Source organism: Anser anser (assembly GCF_964211835.1).
Source record: "Anser anser genome assembly, chromosome: Z".
Taxonomy (NCBI): Eukaryota; Metazoa; Chordata; class Aves; order Anseriformes; family Anatidae; genus Anser; species Anser anser.
In genome coordinates, this window is record NC_139723.1 from 82,592,708 (window position 1) to 82,615,978 (window position 23,271).

The 23,271-nt window shown below is 37.1% G+C and overlaps 1 protein-coding gene across 4 annotated transcripts in view; it reads left to right on the forward strand.

The window, feature by feature from the left end:
- Positions 1-1,805: 1,805 nt before the first annotated feature.
- PIK3C3 (phosphatidylinositol 3-kinase catalytic subunit type 3) overlaps positions 1,806-23,271 on the forward strand; it is a 74,262-nt gene continuing 52,796 nt past the window's right edge. For 3 of the 4 annotated variants that reach the window (XM_083817398.1, XM_083817401.1, XM_083817400.1), the window contains exons 1-11: positions 1,810-2,025; positions 4,026-4,214; positions 4,744-4,887; positions 6,911-7,040; positions 9,941-10,027; positions 11,439-11,534; positions 19,166-19,237; positions 20,359-20,463; positions 20,920-21,012; positions 21,651-21,836; positions 23,066-23,220. In XM_083817398.1, the coding sequence (XP_083673524.1) occupies positions 1,958-2,025; positions 4,026-4,214; positions 4,744-4,887; positions 6,911-7,040; positions 9,941-10,027; positions 11,439-11,534; positions 19,166-19,237; positions 20,359-20,463; positions 20,920-21,012; positions 21,651-21,836; positions 23,066-23,220 (1,325 nt within the window). In that variant the 5' untranslated portion in view covers positions 1,810-1,957. Of the gene's footprint in view, positions 2,026-4,025; positions 4,215-4,743; positions 4,888-6,910; positions 7,041-9,940; positions 10,028-11,438; positions 11,535-19,165; positions 19,238-20,358; positions 20,464-20,919; positions 21,013-21,650; positions 21,837-23,065; positions 23,221-23,271 lie in introns of all 4 variants that reach the window. The other variant, XM_083817399.1, reaches the window with a different exon arrangement.

A 23,271-nucleotide genomic window follows, 5' to 3' on the forward strand; every position in this document is an offset into this window, starting at 1 on the left:
TTTAGGTTTTACTTTTTCTCCACAGCCCAAAAGAGCAATATGTTTATTTATCTCTCTTCTGGAAAGCTGATTTTTTAATTTTTATTTTTATTTTTTGTAAAAAACTGGCCTGGAACCAAGCTAACAAGTAAACAGAACCCATCCGAAATTATGAGTGGCAGCTGCCAGAGTAGTAGCAATTATAAATGTGGTCAAAAAGTGACCAATTTAGATATAGAAAATGGAATAAATGATAACTTAAAAAAATATATATATAATCTGTTTAAAGGAATTTGTTAATTTTATTGAGTTTAAATTATGTTTTTCACTCATGACACAGACCAGCTTGGCAGTGCTGGAAAGCCAAGGCTTCATTTTACTGATACATGGTTCTGGGTCACAGCCTTCTCTAATTTCCTAGAAATTTTGGAGAAAAAGTTAAAAAAGAAAGAAACAAACAAAAAACTCCTGGTTACTGCCTCTGAGGAAGCAAAAAAATAAAATAAAGTGTTGAGGTGAAATGGTCCTTCTTTCCTTAAAGAGGCCTCCTTTCCCTTTGCAGTTAACTAGCAAGAGGAGAGGCCTAGTTGATGAATGCCCTTCCACACCTTCCAGTTAATGGTTCTTGTGAAAATAGAGTAGTAGAACATCATGGTTCCAAATATCAATTACATCTTTTTTTTTTTTTTTTTTTGTAGTATGAACAGCACAGATTAGGAGAGTTCACCTGTCCTGATGCTCCCTCAGTACTAGTACTGCTATATTCCATCGCTCCAGTCAGCTACACCAAAATAGCACTTTTATACTTGCATTCAGGAGTTTTGAGAAGTTTGGACTGTCTGTGACCATAAAACACTAACCTCCTCTTTAATCACCCCCTTGCTGCTCTGCCTAGATAGACAGAATTGGCGTACAATAGTAATGACATGTATATTTATGTTGCTTGAAGTACCTGCAATCCTTATAACCCTCAAAATATTAAGAATTTTTCTACAGCCATATCTTTATTTACAAAATATAAGTTCTGTGTGATTTTTGGTTGCCTGTAAGGCTCAGTTATAGAGTCATTCTGCAAATATATTTTTGTTGTTGTTGTTAGGTGATGACTGCAGATAAACTACAGATTCTGACAGGTGAGGCTTCAGAAAACAAATGAACAAAAAACCACCAACAACAACAAAAACGAATGAGCAAAAAATGCTGTCAAATGAAGTGTAGTGAGACTTATGACAAAATCATTACAGTGACTACAGCCTTCAACCTGTAATTTCGACATCTTGGCTGGTACGGTTTTGCTGTTTTGTGGGAGAAGACAACTGCTATTTTCGCTTGGCCTTCTTCTGTCTGTAATCTGAAATAAAAAGGATTGACTATAGAATTAAATAGCACGTGACTGCTCCTAGAAATGCACAGGTACACCATGCAGATCATCCCTTTCCTCTGTGAGAAAGCAGTATCTCTGGGGGCACAGAAGGGTTTCAGTCAGGAGGAATTTTGCTGTAACTGCCCCAGATGTGCTGCAGCATGGAGAATCACAGCCTGAGGAGAGAGAAGGGGGGAAATGTAGGTGATGCTGGGGGCTCCTGCTGGAAAACGGGACAGGAGTCACCTCTTTGACGCTCTCAGTCCCATCGCCCTGGAGGCAGCTGCAGCGTGGCCTGACCCTACGCTCTCGACTCAGTCGGCCATCTCGCATCTAGCCGGGGGGAACGTAGGGGACGGAACCGCCATCTTGCGCACCGTACACATGGGGGCAGCCATGTTGGTGAGCGCGCCGTGGGCGCAGCCATCTTAGGGCCGCCCCCTCAGCAGGGGCAGGCCGGCGGCCATCTTAGAGAAGGGCAGCTGGGAGGGGGGGGCCTCCCTGCTCCTTCCTCCCTTGAGTAAGATGTCGGCGCCTCTCGGCAACGCCGGTCGTTCCGCTGCAGGGTTGCGGCGCCGCTGAGGCGGCGAGCGGGCGGCAACAGCAGCAGCAGCCATGGGGGAGGCTGAGAAGCTTTATTATGTGTATAGCTGCGACCTTGACATCAACGTGCAGCTGAAGATGTGAGTGAGAGAGGCACGGACTTCAGTCTCCGCCGGCTCTGGGGGTGGCTGAGGAGGGGCTCGGCCCTGTCCGGCGGCTGGGGAGCGCAGCTGGGAGCCCCGGGCATCCCGCAGCAGTGCTTTCTGGGGGTCTCCGGGGCCGGGTCGGTGCTGCTGTATCCCCACTGAGGGCTATGAGCTCCCCCGGAGCCCAGCAGCTCCCCGGGAGGGAGCGGGGCACCCGTTGTAGGTTTTGCCCCGGCCGTCGTAGAAGCGCTCGTGGCCTCAGGTCCTGTGGGGCAGGGCAGTGCTGTAAGGCACAGGTTGATTGAGCTGAGTCCTAATGCCTCTGATAACCTGTCATCTGCTGGTGCTGCAGCTCCTCAGTGATAAAGGCAGGAGATAATCCGAAAACACTTCTTTAGCCTACTTGTTTGCATAATTTTTTGAAAGCACGTTGCTCTTAGGTTCTCTATTATAGGCAGAGATGCAGCTTGTAAGTATGTGCTTAGCTGGTTGTATGCAAGCACTCCTGTTGAACCTAGTGTTTGCACACACTGATGTATTTTCTGGTTCATATTTCCTTAAAGTTTATTTTCCTGCATCACAGGGATGCTTAAATTCTTGTAGAGTAGAAGTGGCTGGTTCTGAAATGTGTACCTGATGTAGTTACACTGAGGTATATTTCTCTATGGTGAAAAACTAACTTGAGAAAGCTTAATTAGGGCCTAAATAGTTTCATCTGAATAGAAAATAGGAACTAAAGTCAGTTGCATGTGTTCTCTTTGCTAATTGGTACTGCCTATCAGAAACTCTGATTCTGTTTGTGCATCAGAGTGTGTGTCTTCCTGGAATGTACTGTGCTTGTTTCTTGCAAGAAACTTGTTCATCTACTCTGAATATTTTATGGTACTGAAAGATTATTATTTGCTGGAAGATACATCTTACTTATTTCCACACCAACACCAAAATTCATTTTTTTTTTTTTTTCCCCTCCCACTTGTGCATCCACAATCAGGTATTTAATATGCACAACTGTTTCATCGCTGTATAACAGAGGCCTGAGAAATTACATCTATTTGATCAAATGCTTGTGTCCTGCAGGTTGTTGCAGGGCTTTAATCATTTGGTTTGAATAGTTTGCTTAGCTGACCTTTGATTTGTTGTTGAGTTTAGAAATGAATGGCATCCAAAGCCAGTCATACATTTCAAATTTCATGTGGCTTTAAAATAAGGTTTGCTCTTTTTTTTCTAAATTGTATTTGGAGCAAGTTTATGCTGATACTTACGGATGTAATTTTTATTTTGGATAATAGCAGTATATATCATCTCATTGTTGCCCTGCTTTGGGTACAGTCTAAGAATCTACGAGTTGTATTAGAAGTTACCTCCATTGGAAAGGCAAACAAGTAATTATTCCATTTGATATTCTTCCCCTAAATCAGTATTTCAATGTATTTTGTATTTTTTTCATCACTTCTAATCATAGAACGGCTTGGGTTGGAAGGGACCTTAAAGATCATTTAATTCTAACTCTCCTGCCATGGGTGGAGATGCCACCCACTAGACCTTGTTGCCCAGGGCCTCATCCAGCCTCTAGGGGTGGAGCATCCGCAGCTTCTCGGGGCAACCCATGCCAGGGCCTCACCACCCTCTGAGTGAAGAATTTCCTCCTAACATCTAATCTAATTCTCCCCTCTTTGAGTTTAAAGCCATTTCCCCTTGTCATTGTCTGCCTGAGTAAAAAGTTGCTCTCCGTCTTTTTTATAAGCTCCTTTTAAGTATTAAAAGGCTGCAATGAGGTTTACCTGGAACCTTCTCCTCTTCAGGATGAACAAATGTAGAGTTTCTCTCAGATATTTAGATTTCACTGCTTGCTAGTAATTCAAAACAAATATAGCTGCCGTACTGAGTAGTCTAAATATACCTTATGGAAATAGAGTAGAATTTTTAGCGTGCATAAAATAAACTTTGATTTATTTCTTTTTTTCCTTTTTCTCTTCCCTCCCTTTTTTATATAGAGGAAGTCTGGAGGGGAAAAGAGAACAGAAGAGTTACAAAGCTCTCTTGGAAGACCCCATGCTGAAGTTCTCAGGACTGTATCAAGAAACTTGCTCTGATTTGTATGTAACTTGTCAGGTGTTTGCAGAAGGGAAGCCTCTTGCTCTTCCAGTTAGAACTTCCTATAAAGCTTTTAGCACTAGGTGGAAGTAAGTGACTGCCTTTTGTTTCATATATCTTAGATACTGGGGCATCAAGTTCTATAAGTAATTGTGTGGGTTTCATTTGTCAGAAAAAAATATTTTGTTGTCTTTTTCAAATAATTTATGTTTTAAGTCTCTGTATAGTTATTAACTGTTGCCCTGACAACACTAAAGCATTTTTTTTTTTGTGTAATGGGTAAGAAAAAATATAATTTTCTGTTTTGGTATGGTTCACTAATGTAATAACTTTTTGGGGGCCTGAACTAGCACATTCTACACTGTTTACTGGGTAGACTGATCTTGGGTACTTAGTCATAAAGTTCAGGAACTATTCCTTTGATTGATGGCCTTTTAATCATACATGAATGTAGTGACTCAAGACAAAACTTAAGTGTTTGAATAACTAAAGCCCATGGGGAAATTGTCAGTCTGTCGTTAGAAGTTCATAGTCCGAGGAGAACTTGTATTCTGTAAACTACTGTAGGGTAACTTGAATTCTGAGGTTTTATGACTAATAAAAATTGTTTCTCTGCAGCTGGAATGAATGGCTGAAACTGCCTGTGAAGTATCCAGACTTACCTCGCAATGCACAGGTGGCTCTAACCATCTGGGATGTATATGGGCCTGGTAAAGCAGTTCCTGTGGGAGGAACAACGGTCTCGCTCTTTGGGAAATATGGGTAAAATATATATATACACCTATATACGTACATATATATATATATATGTTTAGAAAAATCAGATTTATTCTATTTCTTCCTCCTCCCCCCAAGCGTAGCTTCATATGTGTTACGGTTTTGAAAAAATACAGTTTCTCATGTAAAAAGACAAAGTTTAGGCTTTTTAAAAATACCACTTTCTTGTATATTCTTTTAATGAATTAATTCCAGTTCTGATTACTTAACATAATTTGTTTAATTGCCTTACAATTTGTCTGTTAATGCAGCTGTTAACTATCTGCAAGAAAAAAACATGTAATACAGGAAATAGGGAATTTTCAAAATTAATAATCTGTATGATTTAGTAGAGAGCAAGGTCAGTACATTTGCAGATAACATGGAGCTGGATGGGATTACAAGTACGCTGGAATGTGGCAGTGCACCAAAAGGATCTTGACTGAGTACAAAGGGGACTGAAAAATACAGGATGCAGTTTAAAGATAGTGTGTGTAATTTAATTCTTAATTAATTAATTAATTCTTAATTAATCTTTAATTTAATTAAATCTTAAGATTTACATGATTCGTTCATGATGTTGTGAAATATGTAAACAACATTGAATATATAAACAGTTCGCAAGTACGCACATCAGGGACAACGTTGTATCCTTCTGCTTCTTATTTGCCTCTGTGGGAATGTGTCCAGTTCTATGTAACTTCAGGCAAGTTTCTGGCAGCTGGGAGCCCAAGGGAATCTGTATCAGTGGACATCTAGTAAATAGGTGTAATGGAGGAGGAGTAAGGAGAGGTGGGGCTGAAGAAAAGTCTGTGGGAACACTTTCCAGCTATGTAGGTAGTGTTCGAAAATGGAGAGAAGTAACCTTTGTGTCTTGTGTGTGGGTAAGGAGTAATAAGGTTATGCTGAGCCAGGGCAAGTTTAGGTTGGCATTAGGAAGTGGTTGGCTCTAGGAAACCTGTCCTAGTGGTATTGAATGTAGAAAATCTCTGTAGTGGGAGGTTGCATCTGTCATTAAAGGTTTTCCTTTGACAAAAAAAATTGACATTGTCTTAGGGCAGAAGATTAGACTGGATCAATTGGACTGTGGCCTGAAGATTGCTGGTAGTTTTTAAAATATTAAATCATAATTCCTGAAAAAGATAGTATTTATAAAATTTATTTCCAGAGTGTGGGGGATGAGAGAACTAGGTGTACAGAAATATTTCATTTTTTTTTCTTGGCTTGTAAATGTAAACCATTGTAGTAGTATTCAACAATGTGTGAATTTAAGGTGAGATGGTCCTTCTCGTCAGTATTTCTTGATAATTTTTAATTTATTCGAAGTTATATATCCCTGAAGATGTTAGTCAGTTGATCAGCTCTTATTTGCAAAAATATTGCACTTGATTTGTTGGGGCACCTTTTACAGGTGGATCGGTGCAAATATGCAAGGGAAACAGGGCTTTGAAGAGAAGAGGTGTGGTGAATTTCCCTGTAAATTTCTGCTCTCTGCACAATTTCAATTATCAATTCAATTTCAGGCATAGATGGAAAAAATGGTGTGATGAGGGTTTTTTTTTTCAGCTGAGAAAGCTGCTTTTTATCAGTTGACCTTCAGATGAAACTTACATCATTTTATAGTTTAATTTTTTTGGTGGACCTAAAGTCAATATTGTAATTTGCAAGTCAAGAGGAATTCTTTATGCTTCATTACAAATAATAAAACTATGAAGGTCAAGCTCTCTCTTCAGTTCATGTTTGTACCACCCTGTTGACTTCGGGAATTATCCATTTTTCTTCCACTTGCCAAATAAGTTATCTCAGATTTACTCATTTTCTTTTAAACTTCACGTGCCGATAAAAATGAAGGCCACAGAGGGCATAAGGTGCTAGGCACTTCTACAGTTCAGTTAACTTGTGCATGGCAGTATATGTTTGTAGGTTTGGCAGAGGAATCCCGTTCATTTTTGTACAGCTCCTGCTGTACTTTGATTCCTGACAGCTATGTTCTCAATTTGCCAAAGTGATCCCACATTTTTCCTTGCAGTATGTTTCGTCAAGGAATGCATGATCTGAAAGTCTGGCCCAACGTAGAAGCTGATGGCTCGGAGCCCACCAGAACTCCTGGGAGAACCAGCAGCACAGTTTCTGAGGATCAAATGAGCCGCTTGGCAAAGGTATAGCAACCTTTAAGATGTACGTGGAAAGTTTGAACTATCATTGGAGCAAAATTAGACTTTAATGAAGACAAACTTCGCATGTTGTTTTCTCACATGAAAATTATCTTACTTTGACTTAGGTATTTTACAGGATTTACACAAATGGATAAAGTACCTTGCCACAAGTATTCCTTAAATTGGCACATAAATACATTGAACAGCGTAAGAGACTTCTAATATGTGTAGCATTCTGTTGTAGCAACTTAAAATCCTTATTCTTTGTGAAAAATGAAAGTATCAATGCACCTTGAAAATGTTCAGAAACAGAACTGCATCCAGTTCAAGAGGAGTAGCTCCTGAGAGTACCTTGTGAGGACAGTCAAGTTTCCTTCAGTAGCTGTCCTTTGGATTTAGGGCTGTCTGGTGTACAGTTCAGGCATGTATGATATACCTCTGCATTAGAGAAGAAAAATGGGTAGACCTGCAAAAATTAACCGAAGTTGCATTAATTTAAGATCACGCATATGTGTGCATATTAATATTTCTATTCACAGCTTGTTGGCAGACTGTATTTTTGCCATCAAAGCTACCTCTGGAGTTCAACAAAATGTTAGCTCTTGAACTTGACTAGCTGATCTCTCATTCTTCAGGTGAGCTTACCTCAAGCTTGCCAGATGTCTCAGCCCTTCTTATTTAGTGTATGTACTTGCATCTTAATCTTGGTTGCCTAGTTTTCATCCTCACCTTTGTTCAGCTCCAGGTGAAAGAAAGGGCCAGTGTCATAAATACGTCCATTTGTGATCTAGAGTTCTGTTACAGAAATAAACTTTGATTTACAGTCTATTTAATTAGTCTTGCTGACCTTGAATTTATAATGGAAAACTCATCATAAATGTTTTCTGACTTGTAGGAAGTAGGTCACTATAATGAATAAGGTTTGTTTCAAGAGTGGCTTTACAAGAACACTGAGATGCAGACATATTTTTCTTTGGGAGATACAGAAGTGATGTAATTAAATAGTGATTTTTTGTTGAGAGTTCAAACTAACATTGTATAGTATTCTAAAGAAAGCATGCGATGTGCAAACCTGCTTTATTCAGTGCAAGCTCAGGTGTGAGCATACCTTTTTTGGAAAGAACTACTCTAGGCTTTGGTTTGGGAAGAAGAGCAGGAGAATATGCCAGGAGACTTTTATATACCTGACAGAGGACAAACTCACCTTTGTCTTGGATTAGTGTAGTTGTATGTTCCTGTTCTGCTTAAGTGCATCTACTCCAAGTTTTCTGCCAGCCATGGTGTCCCATTTCTTGATCGTAGCAGAATAAATCCCATCTAGCCCAAGGAACCTCTGTAGATAGACACTGACTATCAGGACTGTTTTTACAGTTTGTTGCATGGTTATGTGATGGAGGTGGTGGGTCTCTGAGAAAGGTGTTAGTGTAGATCTTCACTTTCATGTTAGTTTTGTTGCAAATGTGATCATACCCTATCAGCGCTTTTCTTCCCCATCACTCCTTTCTGCTCCCTACTCAAGAAGAACAAATAACTAAGTATTGCAATCTCAAAACACATGGGTCTGTTCTAGCCTGTTCTTTTGCAGATGGGAAATGAGGGCCCAAAGCATTTCAGGAAGAGGAGGGGATTCTTTAATGTCCCAAATGAGAATTCTAATGAATAGCTAGTGAATAATTCTAATGAATAATAATAATTCTAATGAATAGCTAATGAATAGCTTTTGAAAGCTGTTTTTTCAAGATACTAATTTCTGAAAGATATTACTCTTTTCTTCACTGGTATTTTGTTGTGTTCCTTTATAAAGGCATTTTATCCACAGATGCTGCTGGCTAGCAAAGCAAATACGGTTTCTGAGTAGTGTCTGTGTGAGCTTTCATCTGTATAGCTGTTTCCATAGCAGACAAGGTTCTTGTGATGTTTCGTTTCTAAATAGCCATTGTTTGCATACAGCCAGCTTCAGATTTTCCTTTGATTGGCTCATCAGTTGCTGGATGCCTATTAATGCTACTGTGTGTAAAGGTGTCTGTGCAAACTGAAACACAGAACTTTTTTTTAAATGTAAGAGTAGTCCAACGTTACTACAGCAGATTGCTAGGAAAGGTTTTGGAGTCCCTGTCCTTGTGCAGTTAAAACCTGACTGCACAATGTCCTGTGCAATGTGCAGTCAGTAACCCTGCTTTGAGACTAGGTAATTTCCAGAGTCCTTCCAACAGCATTCTTTGGCTTCTAAAAAGAAGGCTGTGGCAGGCGAGGGTGTGCTGGGCAAAGCAGGGAAGCGGAATATTGGTGAGATGCTGCCTGCCTTCTGAGTGGCAGCTTCTGTGTACCATGGGAAATAGCAACGAAGCAAAGAGAACTTTCCCGTCCAGATATTATCGGGCTTTCTGGTAGGCTGTTTTCAGATGCCTAAAAAGAAAAGGAGAACAAACTCTGATTTGCTGTAAGTCTTCATTGACCTTTTTCAACGTGTAAGTCTCAATCTGAGACCTTGCTTTTGTAAGGCTTATAAATGCAGAATTACTGAGTTTGGATAATTTCTGAAATACCTTCTTTTTGTGTTTGACTTGGTAAGTTATGCTGTATGAAAATCAGTAACTCAGTCAAGTGTTTTTGTTGTGTGACTGCTTAAAAAATAGGTTCCTGTTTTAATGTTTCACACATTCAAAGATTGTGTGCTTGTAGCGTGGTTTTGATTTTTGCCGTGATATTTTGAGATATTAGAAGTATTGCTATGGCACAGCTTAACTGTTTACAAGGATCTACTGTATGCATAATGTACAGGCTTTTTTCTACAGTTTCTTTTTTCCCTGATTTCCTATGCTAACGTATCTGTAAAACTGAGTTTGATATTCTTTTTCTTGCTCGAAACAATTTAAATATTATCATTGTGATTTTGTATGCAGCTCACAAAGTCTCATCGGCAAGGCCACATGGTGAAAGTGGACTGGCTGGACAGGCTGACCTTTAGAGAAATAGAAATGATAAATGAGGTAGGTCATCCTAGATCAGCTTTGTAATCTTCGTTTTGAATCTTGCTAATGTGGAACCTTCACATGCTTGGGAGACTAACCTGTCCTATTTTTCTTCAATTACTGATGTGTACAATCAAAGAAAAAATAATTCTTTAAGCTTCCCATTTGGACTTGATTTTGGCAATTATGAGAATAGAAAGCTCTCTTATCAACTTTTAAGTGACTTGTATTTATTAATAATTTGTTACAGCTTGGAACAAATGTTGTTAGATATGATTGAATAACCTCTAGGATTTAGATCATGATGGGAAGCTTTTTGGCCATACAGACTGTTCTTTGGCTTTAGACCTGTTCAGCTTTATTGGTTTTGATTTTTGGGTGTTGAGGAAAAACACTTATAAGATTCGAGTGAATTAAATAAACACAAAAACCACAACCTAACACCTGAATGAGGTGTTAATCACTGAGAAAAATGACTGCAGACTTGCTAACTGATTATACTTACCTTGTACAAGAGAACTCCGTTGTATTCTGCTTTGTATTCTGAGTTTTTTTTATTCATACTTTAATTAGAGCTAATTAGAACTCTGGGAATTTATATTTATACTTGTGTTTTAACAACACCTCCAGTCTTTTTGAGAACTCAGCCTATCCTTTGTTAGAAATGGATATTTTTGTCTTCGTCCTTTTTTTTATATAAAACTACAAGAAATTCAACATTTCTGATTCCTAGAGCTGTGTCTTAAATGCAAAATTGCATTGTTTCTTCTGGCAAGTGGAATCCCTTATGAAGGCGTAAAATGAGCTTGAGTTGCTTGGTATCAAAGGGCATGTTTTTTTTTCATTAAATGTTCCTGATAGTGGTTTTATATATAACTTCTTTGTTACCCATCTAGATTTTAAAGATTTTAAAATTCTAAACACTTTTACTAATAAATCATTTAAAAAACATGTGCACGAGCAAATCTTCCTCTAAAAGTGTAAAAGCTGCAAGTCTAATTTTGGTCCAAGCTTAATTTGTCTCTTTCATTGTTTCATCTAAAGCAGTGATTTTTCATGTCTTCTGGGTTTTGACTGATGTGCATAATTACATGTAATCATTTAAAAGAAAAGTCAGCTGGTTACTCTTCATTGCTTCTTTGTAGACTTTTAAATCCATAATTGCAAGCTACTGATGAAAACAATATGATTTTGTTACATGTGGATGTTTATTGTGAGTTGGGAATGTAAGTTAAGGAAGAATGTCAGGAAAAAGGTCTCAAGTAGTGCTATGAAATGATTAACTGAATAATTGCTTCAACGACTGATAATCTAATTAATCAGTTACAGCACAAAGGAAGTGCTGTACTGTGTACAGATTGCTGTACTGTGAATGCTAAAGATTGATGCTCTTTAGTATGTGATACACATCTGGTGGTTCTCTTCTCAGAGGGAAAAACGAAGTTCTAATTTTATGTACCTGATGATTGAATTCCGTTGTGTCAAGTGTGATGATAAAGAATATGGAATAGTTTACTACGAAAAGGTATGTGCCTTGCAGACTTTATTATCTTCTTTAAAAAGCAGTGTGTGCATCTGAAATGGATATTTTTTTTCTGCTGAGGTGAAATATTCTGCTGCAGGATAGTAGCAGGCAGCTGACAGTGGCAGCTGTTTATGTACATATAAATCAAATGGTATGGATGCAATGAAATTACAGAAGTCATTCATTCATGTAACAGTTCAAGATTATAGAATTTTTAAGTGAGTGATTAAAAACTTTTTTGATTTATTGTTCTTCCAGTCACCCAGTGATACTTTCAGAGTAGCTGTATGTAAAATTGTCTCATCAAGAAGTGTACCTGTATTGATTGGTAATTTTACAAAATACAAAAAAACTTTAAAACTTTGCACAGGTGCTCAGCTTGTGAACGTTCTCTAAAGTCAACAACTAAAAGCTTATACTTCGATGCTGAAAATGTTATGAAAGTTAATTTAAGAAAAGACTCTTGATCGGAGTGTCTTCCATCTTTTCCTCCTGTTTACAGGAAACAGATCTCCAAAGCAGTATCTGAAGCTGGTAACTATTTTAATATTCTTGCACAGAAAGTGTGTATGTAGAAATCGCTACTAAAAGGGATATCCTGCTGTTATTTTTCAGTGTCTGTAATAGGGCTTGCCAATTTGTATGTATGCATGCAAAATTTAATTGTTAAAACACCACAACTCAAGCTTCTTGAGCAACTTTTAAATTTTGTTATTCTGAAGTATCCAGAAAAATACAGTTTTTTAAAACTAGATTTTGAAACTGAAAAGATCAAGACGTAAAGTTGTAGTGAGACATTTAAGGAGTGACATCAGTATTGTGAGTTTAAATTTATTGAAACAAAGGACTAACAGTGAGCTTTACAGGCAGTATTGTGGCTTTGGCAGGCATTATCAATGCTTCTATGGACCTGTGCGTTGTAGAAAGATCCACTGAAATAGAGAAGACAGCATCTGTATCACTTGGTTTCAAAAAAAAAGAAAACTCGACAGAAATTACCTTTTAAAGTTTTCAGTATGTTTCTATTAATAAGAATTCAGAAAACTACTGAATAATGCAGCTGTATGGAAAAGAGAAAGTAGAAGATGATAGACTGGAGTCCTGTTAAGCTTGGAGACATGAACTTTAAGTAGCATCTATTCTGAGAATTTAAAAAAGAAATGTGATTCAATATAGAAAATATTAATACAATGGAAGATAGGTTAGAATTATTTTTGTGGCAACATTACCGGTTGGTCTGAAAAGTAGGACTGTGATCTAGGTAAGGTACTAGAAGGCAGTGAGAAATACAGCAATAAATTGCAAAAAACCAATATTCCACCAAAAAAAACCACCCAAGAAAACAAATCAGAATCTGCCTAAGTTCTATTCTGTTGGAAGTTAGTTTTAAAAATTAGTTAAATGTAGTTATTTAAATAATTAGCTTTTCCTGTTGTCATACCAGAAATGAGCAGCTGATTAAGAAATTTTGCAAGCCCTTGTAAAAGTTCAGTCTTGCAGACATGATATAGAACAGATGATGACAGATCATCTGATCAACAGATGCAGGCATGATATAGCAGGTGGATGCTATGTTCTGTCCCATGTAGTAGTGGCTGTCTCTGTAGTGCTTCTGGAGGCGACAGTGGTTCTACTTGGCTCTTAGCAAATTCTCCTGCACACTAAAGCAGATCTGTGATGACCAAGCAGTGGGTTGGTGTAACTCTGAAGATGGTATGCAGGAAAGATCAGTCCGTCTGTAGGACCACGGACAGCAAGAGGCTCAGAATGTACTTGAGACATTAATCAGATAAGAGGGAACACTGCTGGGTTTGGGGATGAGTACTCCATTGCAGAGCTATGTTTTATGTGTCTTCTATGTTCTAAGGTGTTCTGGGTTCCAAGTAGAGAGGTGCCTTCTAAAAATGGCTTCTAGCATCTTGTCCCACTGTTGTGTTTCTTGTCACAGAGCCAGCAGTTAGACTTGAGTCTTCACAATTCCGTTTTTGATGACAGAGCTGATGTCTTAAGGCAGAAGTTATTTGTCCTTTCCTCTATGCACCTCTGGTGAGGAAACTGAATATGCTTATGCATCAAATACTACAGTCTCTGGTTATGTCTCGAAGTTCTGAAGTATTTGTCCTATTTGAACGAGTCACTTGTGAATGAGCGCTTATTGACCAGAGGGAGTGTATTAGGTGCTTTGTTATGGCATTAAGCACTACAGAAGAATTTAAGGCTGACGTTTTAAATGAGCAGAGCTCATTTAAAATCTAAGAACATCCTGAGGAGTTTAAAAAGATAAAATGTTGATACTCTGTGCTGTAGGCAGGTGTCTAGGTTAAAAACCTGCTCAGTTTACCAGCTTACTGCCTGAGAGTCCAAGTGTTTAGCATTTGTTCTGGCAGACTGTATTTGAAAATGGGACCCACCTTCCCAATTCTTTTTTTTTTTTGCCTTTAGAATGCCTTGTTTGTTAGTGTTTCTGTAGATTTCTCTTAGAACCGTCTGTTTTAGAGGATCTTACTGTGACAAAATTCCATTATGTTACAAAGCACAAGGCAACTTAGTATGTGTCAAATTCCTCTTCAAAACCAAATAGTTCTTTACTTCTTTGGGAATCAAGGAAGTATTTTTTTTTTGAGAGCATAATGGAACATGGTCAAAACATTGAAATATCTTACTAAAACTTGTTAACAAGTTTACTCTGGAGTAGGATGAAAGCTTAAATTAGAATGTGTTGTATGTGTCACAGGTGCAAACTAATGAGCATGGCTAACGTGCAGCTTTGTATTGTCTTGACACTTTGTATAGTTGTATGTAATATTCCTAAAAGTGGTTTCTTCCCTCAGCCTCCAGAAACCTACCATTATAGATAAGTTATACCTGATTTGCACACACAATTTTTTCCAGTCGTCATTATAGTCTTAAAGATATAAAAAGTGAGGGAAAGAAGACTCAGACTGGAAACATGCATCTATTTCTTGACAGATTTTACTGAGGCATATTAAAAATGCATGGAACAAAATAGCTATAAATTGTCTGCTCTTGTGATGATAAAGTAATTGAATGTGTAATAGTACGTATTAAAACTCAAGCTGCAGTTAGTTATAGGGGTTTGTTGTTATGAAGTAGCTTTTCAGCAAGTTCTTGACCCTTTTCTGGCAGCAGTAGGAAACTACATAAATTAGTGCCTGTCTTCTCAGTATTTTCATGCTTTCAATTACAGTGTACAGTATACATACCCAGGATATTGAAACTAGGTTCTGTTGTCACCTGTCTGTGACCGATAGGTAAAGTGAAGATTACATGTCACAGTTGGGTGATAAATTTGTTTTCAAGTGTTTACAAAGAAATAGCCTGTTAAAGAATCTCAAATTCTATCATCTACTGCTTGACTTGGCCTTCAATTATAATGACGTAAAGTGGCAGTGGCTCTTTCCATGTTCTCTGTTAATTTTAATACAACATTCGTGATGTGAAGGATAGGAGCCTTATAGTGACAAGAGCGTCATTTCTGATTCATTTAGGCAAAAGTTCCCTGTGATTTTCCAAGTGCAAATAACACCAGGATTTTTCATTAATATGTATTCTTGCGAAGGTTCCAAATGAAACCTTTGAATAAATTGATGGCACTGCTGCATTTGGCTTTAAAAGTGTCACGTTCCCAGAGAACCTCTTTCATGTCTTGGAAGAAAGTAGTAAAGAATAAGATAAATAGAACTTCCTTATTTATTTATACCGTGAAGCTAATTTTCAGGAAAGAACTTTGTGGGTTTAGAAAGCTGCAAATTTTGTTGACTTTAAATAGTTTATAATGTTTTTATAAAGTTCTACACTGACCTTAATGTATTGAAATACTTCTAAAATTCTTAAGATTAATTTAAAGCAAGTTAATGCTTTTCAGTATTGTCATTGTTTTTGTTTCCCATTTGCAAAACAACAAGTCATGTCCAGCTCTGGCAATGTTAACAAGTAATGCAGCAAAGAGAAGCAGATTTTCCATGAGGAAATCGTTGCTGAAGGCCTAATGTCTGCATTGGATTCTTTTACTTGGGTCTAGTTTTACTCAAGTCCCCTGAGCTGAATGACTCTTAACATTTGGAGGGTATATTTAAAACTTCAATGTTGTAAACCAATTCTTATTACATGGGGATAATCAGGAGAGATATTTCAAAAGCATGCACCTGACCAAACTCAAAATGCAAATTTAAATTTGACCCTCGGTCCTTGGTGTGGTTTAATAAGTTTGTATGGTCGGGGTCATGGTGATCCGTGTGATGTTATTCAGGTATGACACAGAATTAGAACTATGCACTGATCTAATTAGAAGGTGAGTAAAACAGCTGACTTCCTTCACAGGCAAACTATTCACATTGGCCTTCTTTGAGGATTTCACAGTCAGTTTTTAACATGTTTGTAACTGCTGACAGCAATTTGACATAAGTGCTTTGGCAAAACTTGGCTTCATAGCAAGTTTTGGTTGAAGCTTGTGACTTTGTTTTCTAAAATGTAATGAAATGCTAGGAAACAAAGGAAACAAAATTTTCCTAGTACTTGAGATGAATAGCTAGAACTTTCTAGCTTGGCTCTTCAGCATTAAAAAACTGCATTTGAGCAAAGGTGGATAAAGAAAACATTATTTTTTTCAATAGCTTACAGAGATGCATTACCAATGAGCTTGCAAATCATTATTTTTTTAATACTAGTCTTGCATTTAGAGGGCACTATAAACATTTTGACACTAGTCATTGGAAAGCTTGGTGTCTTTTTAAATTTGTTTGTTTGCTTGTTTAAGCAAGTTTCAGGCACTTGGTCATTTTCATCCTAATAAACTCTGAATTGGTACTCTCTGTCATAGGCTTTTGATTGTGGTGCTCCATTTTTACAAGTCTAAAAGCTTTGTCAGAATTTTTCCTTCTTTCAGCTGCCTACTTTATCTGAGTGTATTTACTGAGGGAAAGATATAGTATGGGTATTGTTACTCCCTATCCCTAGAGACTCTACATGGGGTATGGATGTTAAAAATGCCTCAGTATGGGTTTTGAACATCTATTAGTTGCTAGTGACTCCACTGCTGTGTCAAGTTTTTCCTACAGAGCTGTTGTGGGAAGGGCCCAAACTGAGGGGAAGCATTGTTTGTCTCTGGGACATTTGTAATCCTCCATTGCTTTTAAAGGCCACATCACATTGCGGCCTTATTACAGTTTTGATTAGGAAGATAACTAATTATTTGATGGAACTTGGTCTGTCATCCTTTGTCACTAAATTTATTTCTTGGAGGGTTTTTCCTGCCAAAATATTATTCCTTAATATTTCATTAGTTTTGAATAATATTAATATAACATGATTTGAAAGCATGTTTGCAGTGAGGTGACAGAAGTTTTAGTATAGTGTGATCGCTGATGTGTGTATCTCCTACTTTATTCAGTCTACTGTTTATATCAGTGCGGTAGTATTTTTGCTATAATAGAACTACTTCAGAATTGATATTTCTATGCAGTTAGGTTAAGTGTCCTCTTCAGTGTGCATTTGCATGCATTTTTGAGGACTGATGGGAATAGCAATACTGCTCATTCTGGGACCGTCATCAGCCACAGAGCGTGTGTGTATATATATATATAAAACATTTAACTAAGATGGATAGATGTGTAGTTGTTGCCATTATTTTGACCATAGCGTTGTACTTCAGAAAGACATCAGACACTAATAAATGCGGCGTTGTCTTCTTGAACATGCTTTTTTAATATTAAGAAATCTTTTACTGTAGTCAGCAATGCAGAATATACATAGATTAACAAAATACTCTTCTCCTGAAATGGTGAAGACAGCATTAATTCCTGTTTCTTGATGTTGATAATTATTTCCTTTTCCTCCTTGATACAAGTTCCTAAATTCTTTGAAAGTTACCTCTGAAAAATATAAAAGCAAAAGCATCCCAAGAGACATATGGGACTGAAGAAGGGAAAAAAAAGGGGGGGGGGGGGGCAGAAGCAAACTGAAGCAAATTACCTCAAAGCATTACTGACAGAAGAGTTATATTTAAAAAAAAAAAAAAAATTGATTTGAGTGGAAATGTCTGTTTCCCTTGTAATGAAGCTGCTGAACCTATCTCACTGAAGTGCTTAGCTTTTACCTTTGTAATGTGTATTATACTCTAAAATGAAATAAAACTAGGATAGATTCCTGTGAAATGAAGGTTTGATACTTTTGTATGTTTAATGTGTGTACATTTATTTAAAAAAAACACACAACAAAACATATATATATAATGTGTGTGTATATAAAGTATATATATACACACACATAAATACATATATATAAATCAAAATATAAGAAGCTATTCTATTTGTGATTTGAGTAGACTACATGGAACATCTTTTGGCCATTAACTTTTAGTCTTGTTTTTTTTTAGCTAAGGCTGCATACTTCTATGAGATCTAGTAATTCTTTCCCCTCCCCATGCATCCTATGGAAACTGTGGAGAGGCAAGGCATTGAAGATGAAAAGTAAATTAAGCTTGCTGAAGTCAGTGGGAAGATTCAGTGTTAGCGATAGTCTTTTTGATTAAACCCTCAGGGCTTAGTTTTTGAAGGTAAAATATATATTGTGATTGAGATAATAATTCCAGTCGGCACCTTATTTGCATCTTTAGTTCCTGCTCACATTTGAAAATTGGACTACATGTTCAATTCAGCCTTTAGAATTTTTGCCATTACTTCTGTCCTGTTTGACCATGCTGGTATCAAATCTTTTCATTAGGATTCATGCCTGAAAGTTACTCCAAAATAAATGAGAACAAACTTATTTAAATATAGTATAGCATGTATTATGCGAGTGGCTTGGTGGTTTTTTTAGTGACTTTTCTGTTTTACTGTTTTTATATTGTCTTTTAAATATTCTGTAGAATATTGTCAATTAATGCTTGGTTGCATTTCTAAAATAAAACAAAACCAGTCTTCTGGACGTGACTGAAAAGAAGGGAAACAGTATTGCTGGATCTTGTCTTGTGGTGGCAGACTTTATTATTTCTTTCTGCCAGGGTCAAACAAGAAATATTTTGCTTTTTCCAGTGAAACCAGCAACACCTTAGTCTTTTATAAGGAAAAACCATCAGGCATCTGCCTTATGGCTCCAGAGTAGCAAGCACAGCATGAACTTCCAGAAAAGACCATATCACACTGCATGTGGAACCTGCAATAGATGGGCACAAATCTTCCTAAATTTGGCTGTTTCAAAGGACCTTTATTGTTGAACTGTTTTGAAATATTTTCTGCCATGTTGCTGCTGTTTCTAGGAAACTGTTTGTTTTTAGTGCAAGTACGGATCCCGATTTAGTTTTTCTTTGCGTTTCCAGAGGACATGAGTAATGATAACAGCAATTTTTTCCACTCACTTGTTTGCTTCCATGGTAGTGAGTTGCCAAGATGCATCTCCTCAGATGAACTTCGATCTCTATTGTGACCTTATTTATCATCTAGTGAAAACTAACGAAAAAATCGTTTTTTTTTCCCCTTTATACCCACGAAAGTCTGCAAGGTGTAGCTGCATCGTTTTTTACTTCAGTATGTTATATAATGCTTTAATATGGCATGCTATTTTATTTTTAGAATTGGAAATATTTAATATGCTTTTAACTTTCTGTCATTCAGGACGGTGATGAGTCATCTCCAATTTTAACAAGTTCTGAAATTGTTAAGATTCCAGATCCGCAAATGTCTATGGTAAGCAGTGTGTGTAAAGCTTCCATGTAAAGCAATGTGTGTAACAGTACTTTGTTAAGAAGTTTACAGAATTGGAGTTAAGTTTGTCATATCACTATTTGCAGTAGTTCAAAATTCCACTGGAAAGATGTATTTGACCAGTTGAAAAATATGTTGTTGTAACTTTTTTTTATTCCTGCTTCTGGTAGATTTAAAATACCAGAAGTGATTTAATGCTAATGATGCTTCTCTTCCTTTCCATACCTCATGTGCTTGCTTCTGAAGTGTAGAAAAGCAAAATAGGGGGATTGTTGGTAAAAGAGGGGAGAGGGTGGGAATATAAGGTAAGAAGGAGCTGAAGAAGAGAGAAATCAAGTATAGAAGAAAGTGCAGTAACTCTTGGTCACTTCATCTGTTAAAATATTTTCTTCCTACACTCTCTTGTATGTTGTCTTTCATGTAGACAGTGCCTAAATACAGTTCTAGAAAAGATTTCCATTATTGTGGATGCCAATTCAGTGGGACTGGTATTGGCAGCTTTGGGAACCTTAATGTAAGTGGGCTTCTACTGGCAACACTGTTTGAGCACTGTTTAATCTAACACTGCAAGAGCAAGTCTGACAATGCTGAAAACTGCCTTGGCTGCTGAAATCTTGTTGACACTGTGGCTCCTATTGTGGCTCCTACTGTTGCTAACATGTTATTAACAGTGGGAAAACTTTTTGAGAATGTTTTTCTTGCATACAAAGCTTTATACTGCGAACATCCTAAAAATGTTTTCAAAGCAGCTAGCACGTTTGAGTGCTGCCTAAATCACAGATGCGTTGACTGGAACACTTGCATTCTGCAGCAATTCACCAAAAGGCAACATAGGGCTTGTAAGTCAAGTGAAGTTAAATAAACTAAAACCCCAACAACCCTTACTTTTAATGAGTAAAAGAGCATATTGTTGAAGGATTATCTTGTTAAACAGCAATGACGAAAAATAAACAATCCAGAAGATGCTGTAGTTGTAGATGTGAATTTTAATTGTCATGCATTATTTAAGATACTGGTGAGTTTTTGCTAGGATTTTTCACTTCAGTAGTAACTTTCTCTCGAGTTTAAATATTTATAAATATTGACTTACCCTCTGCATTTAGGAGAACTTAGTAGAAAGTAAACATCACAAGCTTGCTCGAAGTTTAAGAAGTGGACCTTCTGATCATGATCTGAAGCCTAATGCAGCTACACGAGATCAGCTTAATGTAAGTCACTCATCTGATGACTAAATTTGAAGTTACTAGGTAACTTGGTATAATATGTAGTGACAACTTCAGGGAAATGTTTCACCTCACTTTAAATAAAATCATTAATAAAGAAAAGTTGTTTCTTACACAGTTATATGGGTCCAACTCAGGAATGAGCAGAATGTACTTTTTTTAACTATTGCCACAGTTTTGTTTGGATAAGAACACATATTGTACCTATATGTTGGTGTCGATGGTAGTCTTAAAAATAACTGCTTATGTTTGCCTACACTGCCAGTTCATTCAACATAACTGAGGAGCATCACCACAATGGCATGAGAAATTTGTGTTGTTGGAAAGCTTTTTTCTAGCTGTATTTGTCTCATCAGTGTTCTGTCAGAGTATAGTCTCTTAACTCAGTGATTATGCCTGCTTGTATATTTTAAACTCACTTTCTGACTGTGTGTCTAATAGATCATAGTGAGTTATCCACCAACAAAGCAGCTGACATATGAGGAACAGGATCTAGTTTGGAAATTCAGATATTACCTTACTAATCAGGAGAAGGTAAGTTGAATTATTTGAGAAGATTTACTAATGCAAGAAGCATTTCATCTGGCACTGATTTTTACAGTGTTTTGTCCATGCAGATACAGAGTTTCTGTCTTAGCTATTCAATATTATTTTAACTTTTTCTATAGTTGTACTGATTTAAAAATTAAAGACCATAGTTTTCCTTTTCAAATCCTAATAACTATTATTGCAGCAGTCTTTCTGCAAAGCCTGAGTGACGGCTTAATATACTAGTGGTGCCAATTCTTCTGAAGCAAACTAAAATGCTTCAAAAGTAGTTGTATATCCCTTTTAGACAAGGGTTAGTGTTACCAAAATACGTAGCAGAACACCAAAAGCCCAAAGTATATCAAAGTATATTAAGTAATCACCCAGCAGTAAATACTGTTGTGTAGTTGCAATGGTGTTTGAGCAGTAATCACTGACTTTACATTTAGCTTAAAGATCACTCACAGTTTCAAAAGACGTATTAAAATACTTCAAATTGTATTGTCACTTATGTCAGTAAAGCTCCACAGGTCTGTGCTTATATAAAGGTAGTTTCAATCTGGTTCTGCCTTAACTTTTCATTTCTGAAATAGATTTGTTTGTCCCAGGTTTCAGTTGTCAAATTATCCAATCTTTCATTTTAGGCCTTGACAAAATTTTTGAAGTGTGTCAATTGGGACCTACCTCAAGAGGCAAAGCAAGCACTGGAGCTACTGGGCAAATGGAAGCCGATGGACGTGGAAGACTCTCTAGAACTCCTGTCATCTCACTTCACTAATCCAACAGTTCGACGATACGCTGTTGCTAGGCTTCAGCAGGCTGATGATGAGGTATTCGCTGTTCCATGAGTACATGTGGAAGTTAACTGATCTCAGGGCTTGGAGCACAGAGGATTTTTAGTCTTACCAAGTACTTCAGGTGTTTGCTACATTTAAGTGATAACAGCAATAGATAAGTTTAAAACAAAAATTCACCGTGATACTCTTTACTAAAACCTTTTTATGGAGGGAAGTTTAAAACATTAATTGCTATTATTGAATACTCATTGATAATTGTCTTAGCTTGAATGGTCAGTGACAGCTCTTTTTTGTCAAGTTGAAACAACCCTATGTTCTCCCCACAAAGCAGTGATAAATTTTCTATGTTAACCTGTTAACTATGCTAAACTTGAATAGTCTAATACAAGATTTCCAAACAAAACTGCCTGGTAGATTGAAGCAGAATATCATCATAAACTTTCTGAAGAAAATGAGTAGAAAAACATATGTGGAAATAAGGTATTTCTAATTGTATACTGATTAGAATGTGATGAGGTGTGATTTGTGAGTAGAGCCCACTTAATAGTTGCTAATCTTCAACATCTGAGTGGAAAAAAAAACAAAACACAAAACTGTGAATGTATTGCCATAGCTCTTGAATCCTTGGTAATCAATTGAGATTAAAATAGGGAGCATAAATTTCTCTAATTTTAGCAAGCCCTCTTCAATAGCCAAGGTCATACTGCTTTGTCTGTAAAGAGTACCTTTTACAAAACATTTAAAGCCAGCTGAGCAAGTTGAATAGTAGAGGAAATTAATTCATTATAAGCAGCAAGTGATTAAAATTCTATTCTTCAGTCTTAAGTAGATCAGATGCATTGATTCATTACTAAGGATAAAAATAAATACTGTACAGAAGAGAGGAGGAAAAGTGAATTCCTGGTACCATGGTCCACATTTTGTGCTCAAGTTTCATTCTCAGAAGCCCCAAACCAGAAAGTTTATTGTGTGGATGCTGGAAGCCAGTAGGGTAGCATAAAGGCGTATTTTAAAGGTGTATTTTCACTAAAATCCTTAATTAGCACTTATTAAAATTTGAGTGAATTAGTGATGTGGTAACTTGCTGTCTTTTGGGAGTCAAACTCTATCCTAGATCAGTTTTTTTCTGTTGTGTATTTGTTTCTGATGAGACTCTCTTCTGGTTCCTTATAGTCAATAAATTCCGACCAAGTTTTCATGAGATTAAGAAACTGTGCGGCTTTGATCCTCTTGATTAATTTTCCTTTTTTCCCCTCTGTGAGGATTTGCTGATGTATCTGCTACAACTAGTCCAGGCATTGAAATATGAAAACTTTGATGACATAAAGAATGGACTGGAACCTAGCAAGAGGGATAGTCAAGGTTCAGTGTCAGAAAGCATGACAACATCTGGAGCTAATGGTACAGAAATAGACAGGTAAGAAGCTAAGATTTCTAGTAGAAAAACAGAAATATGTAACAAGTCCTC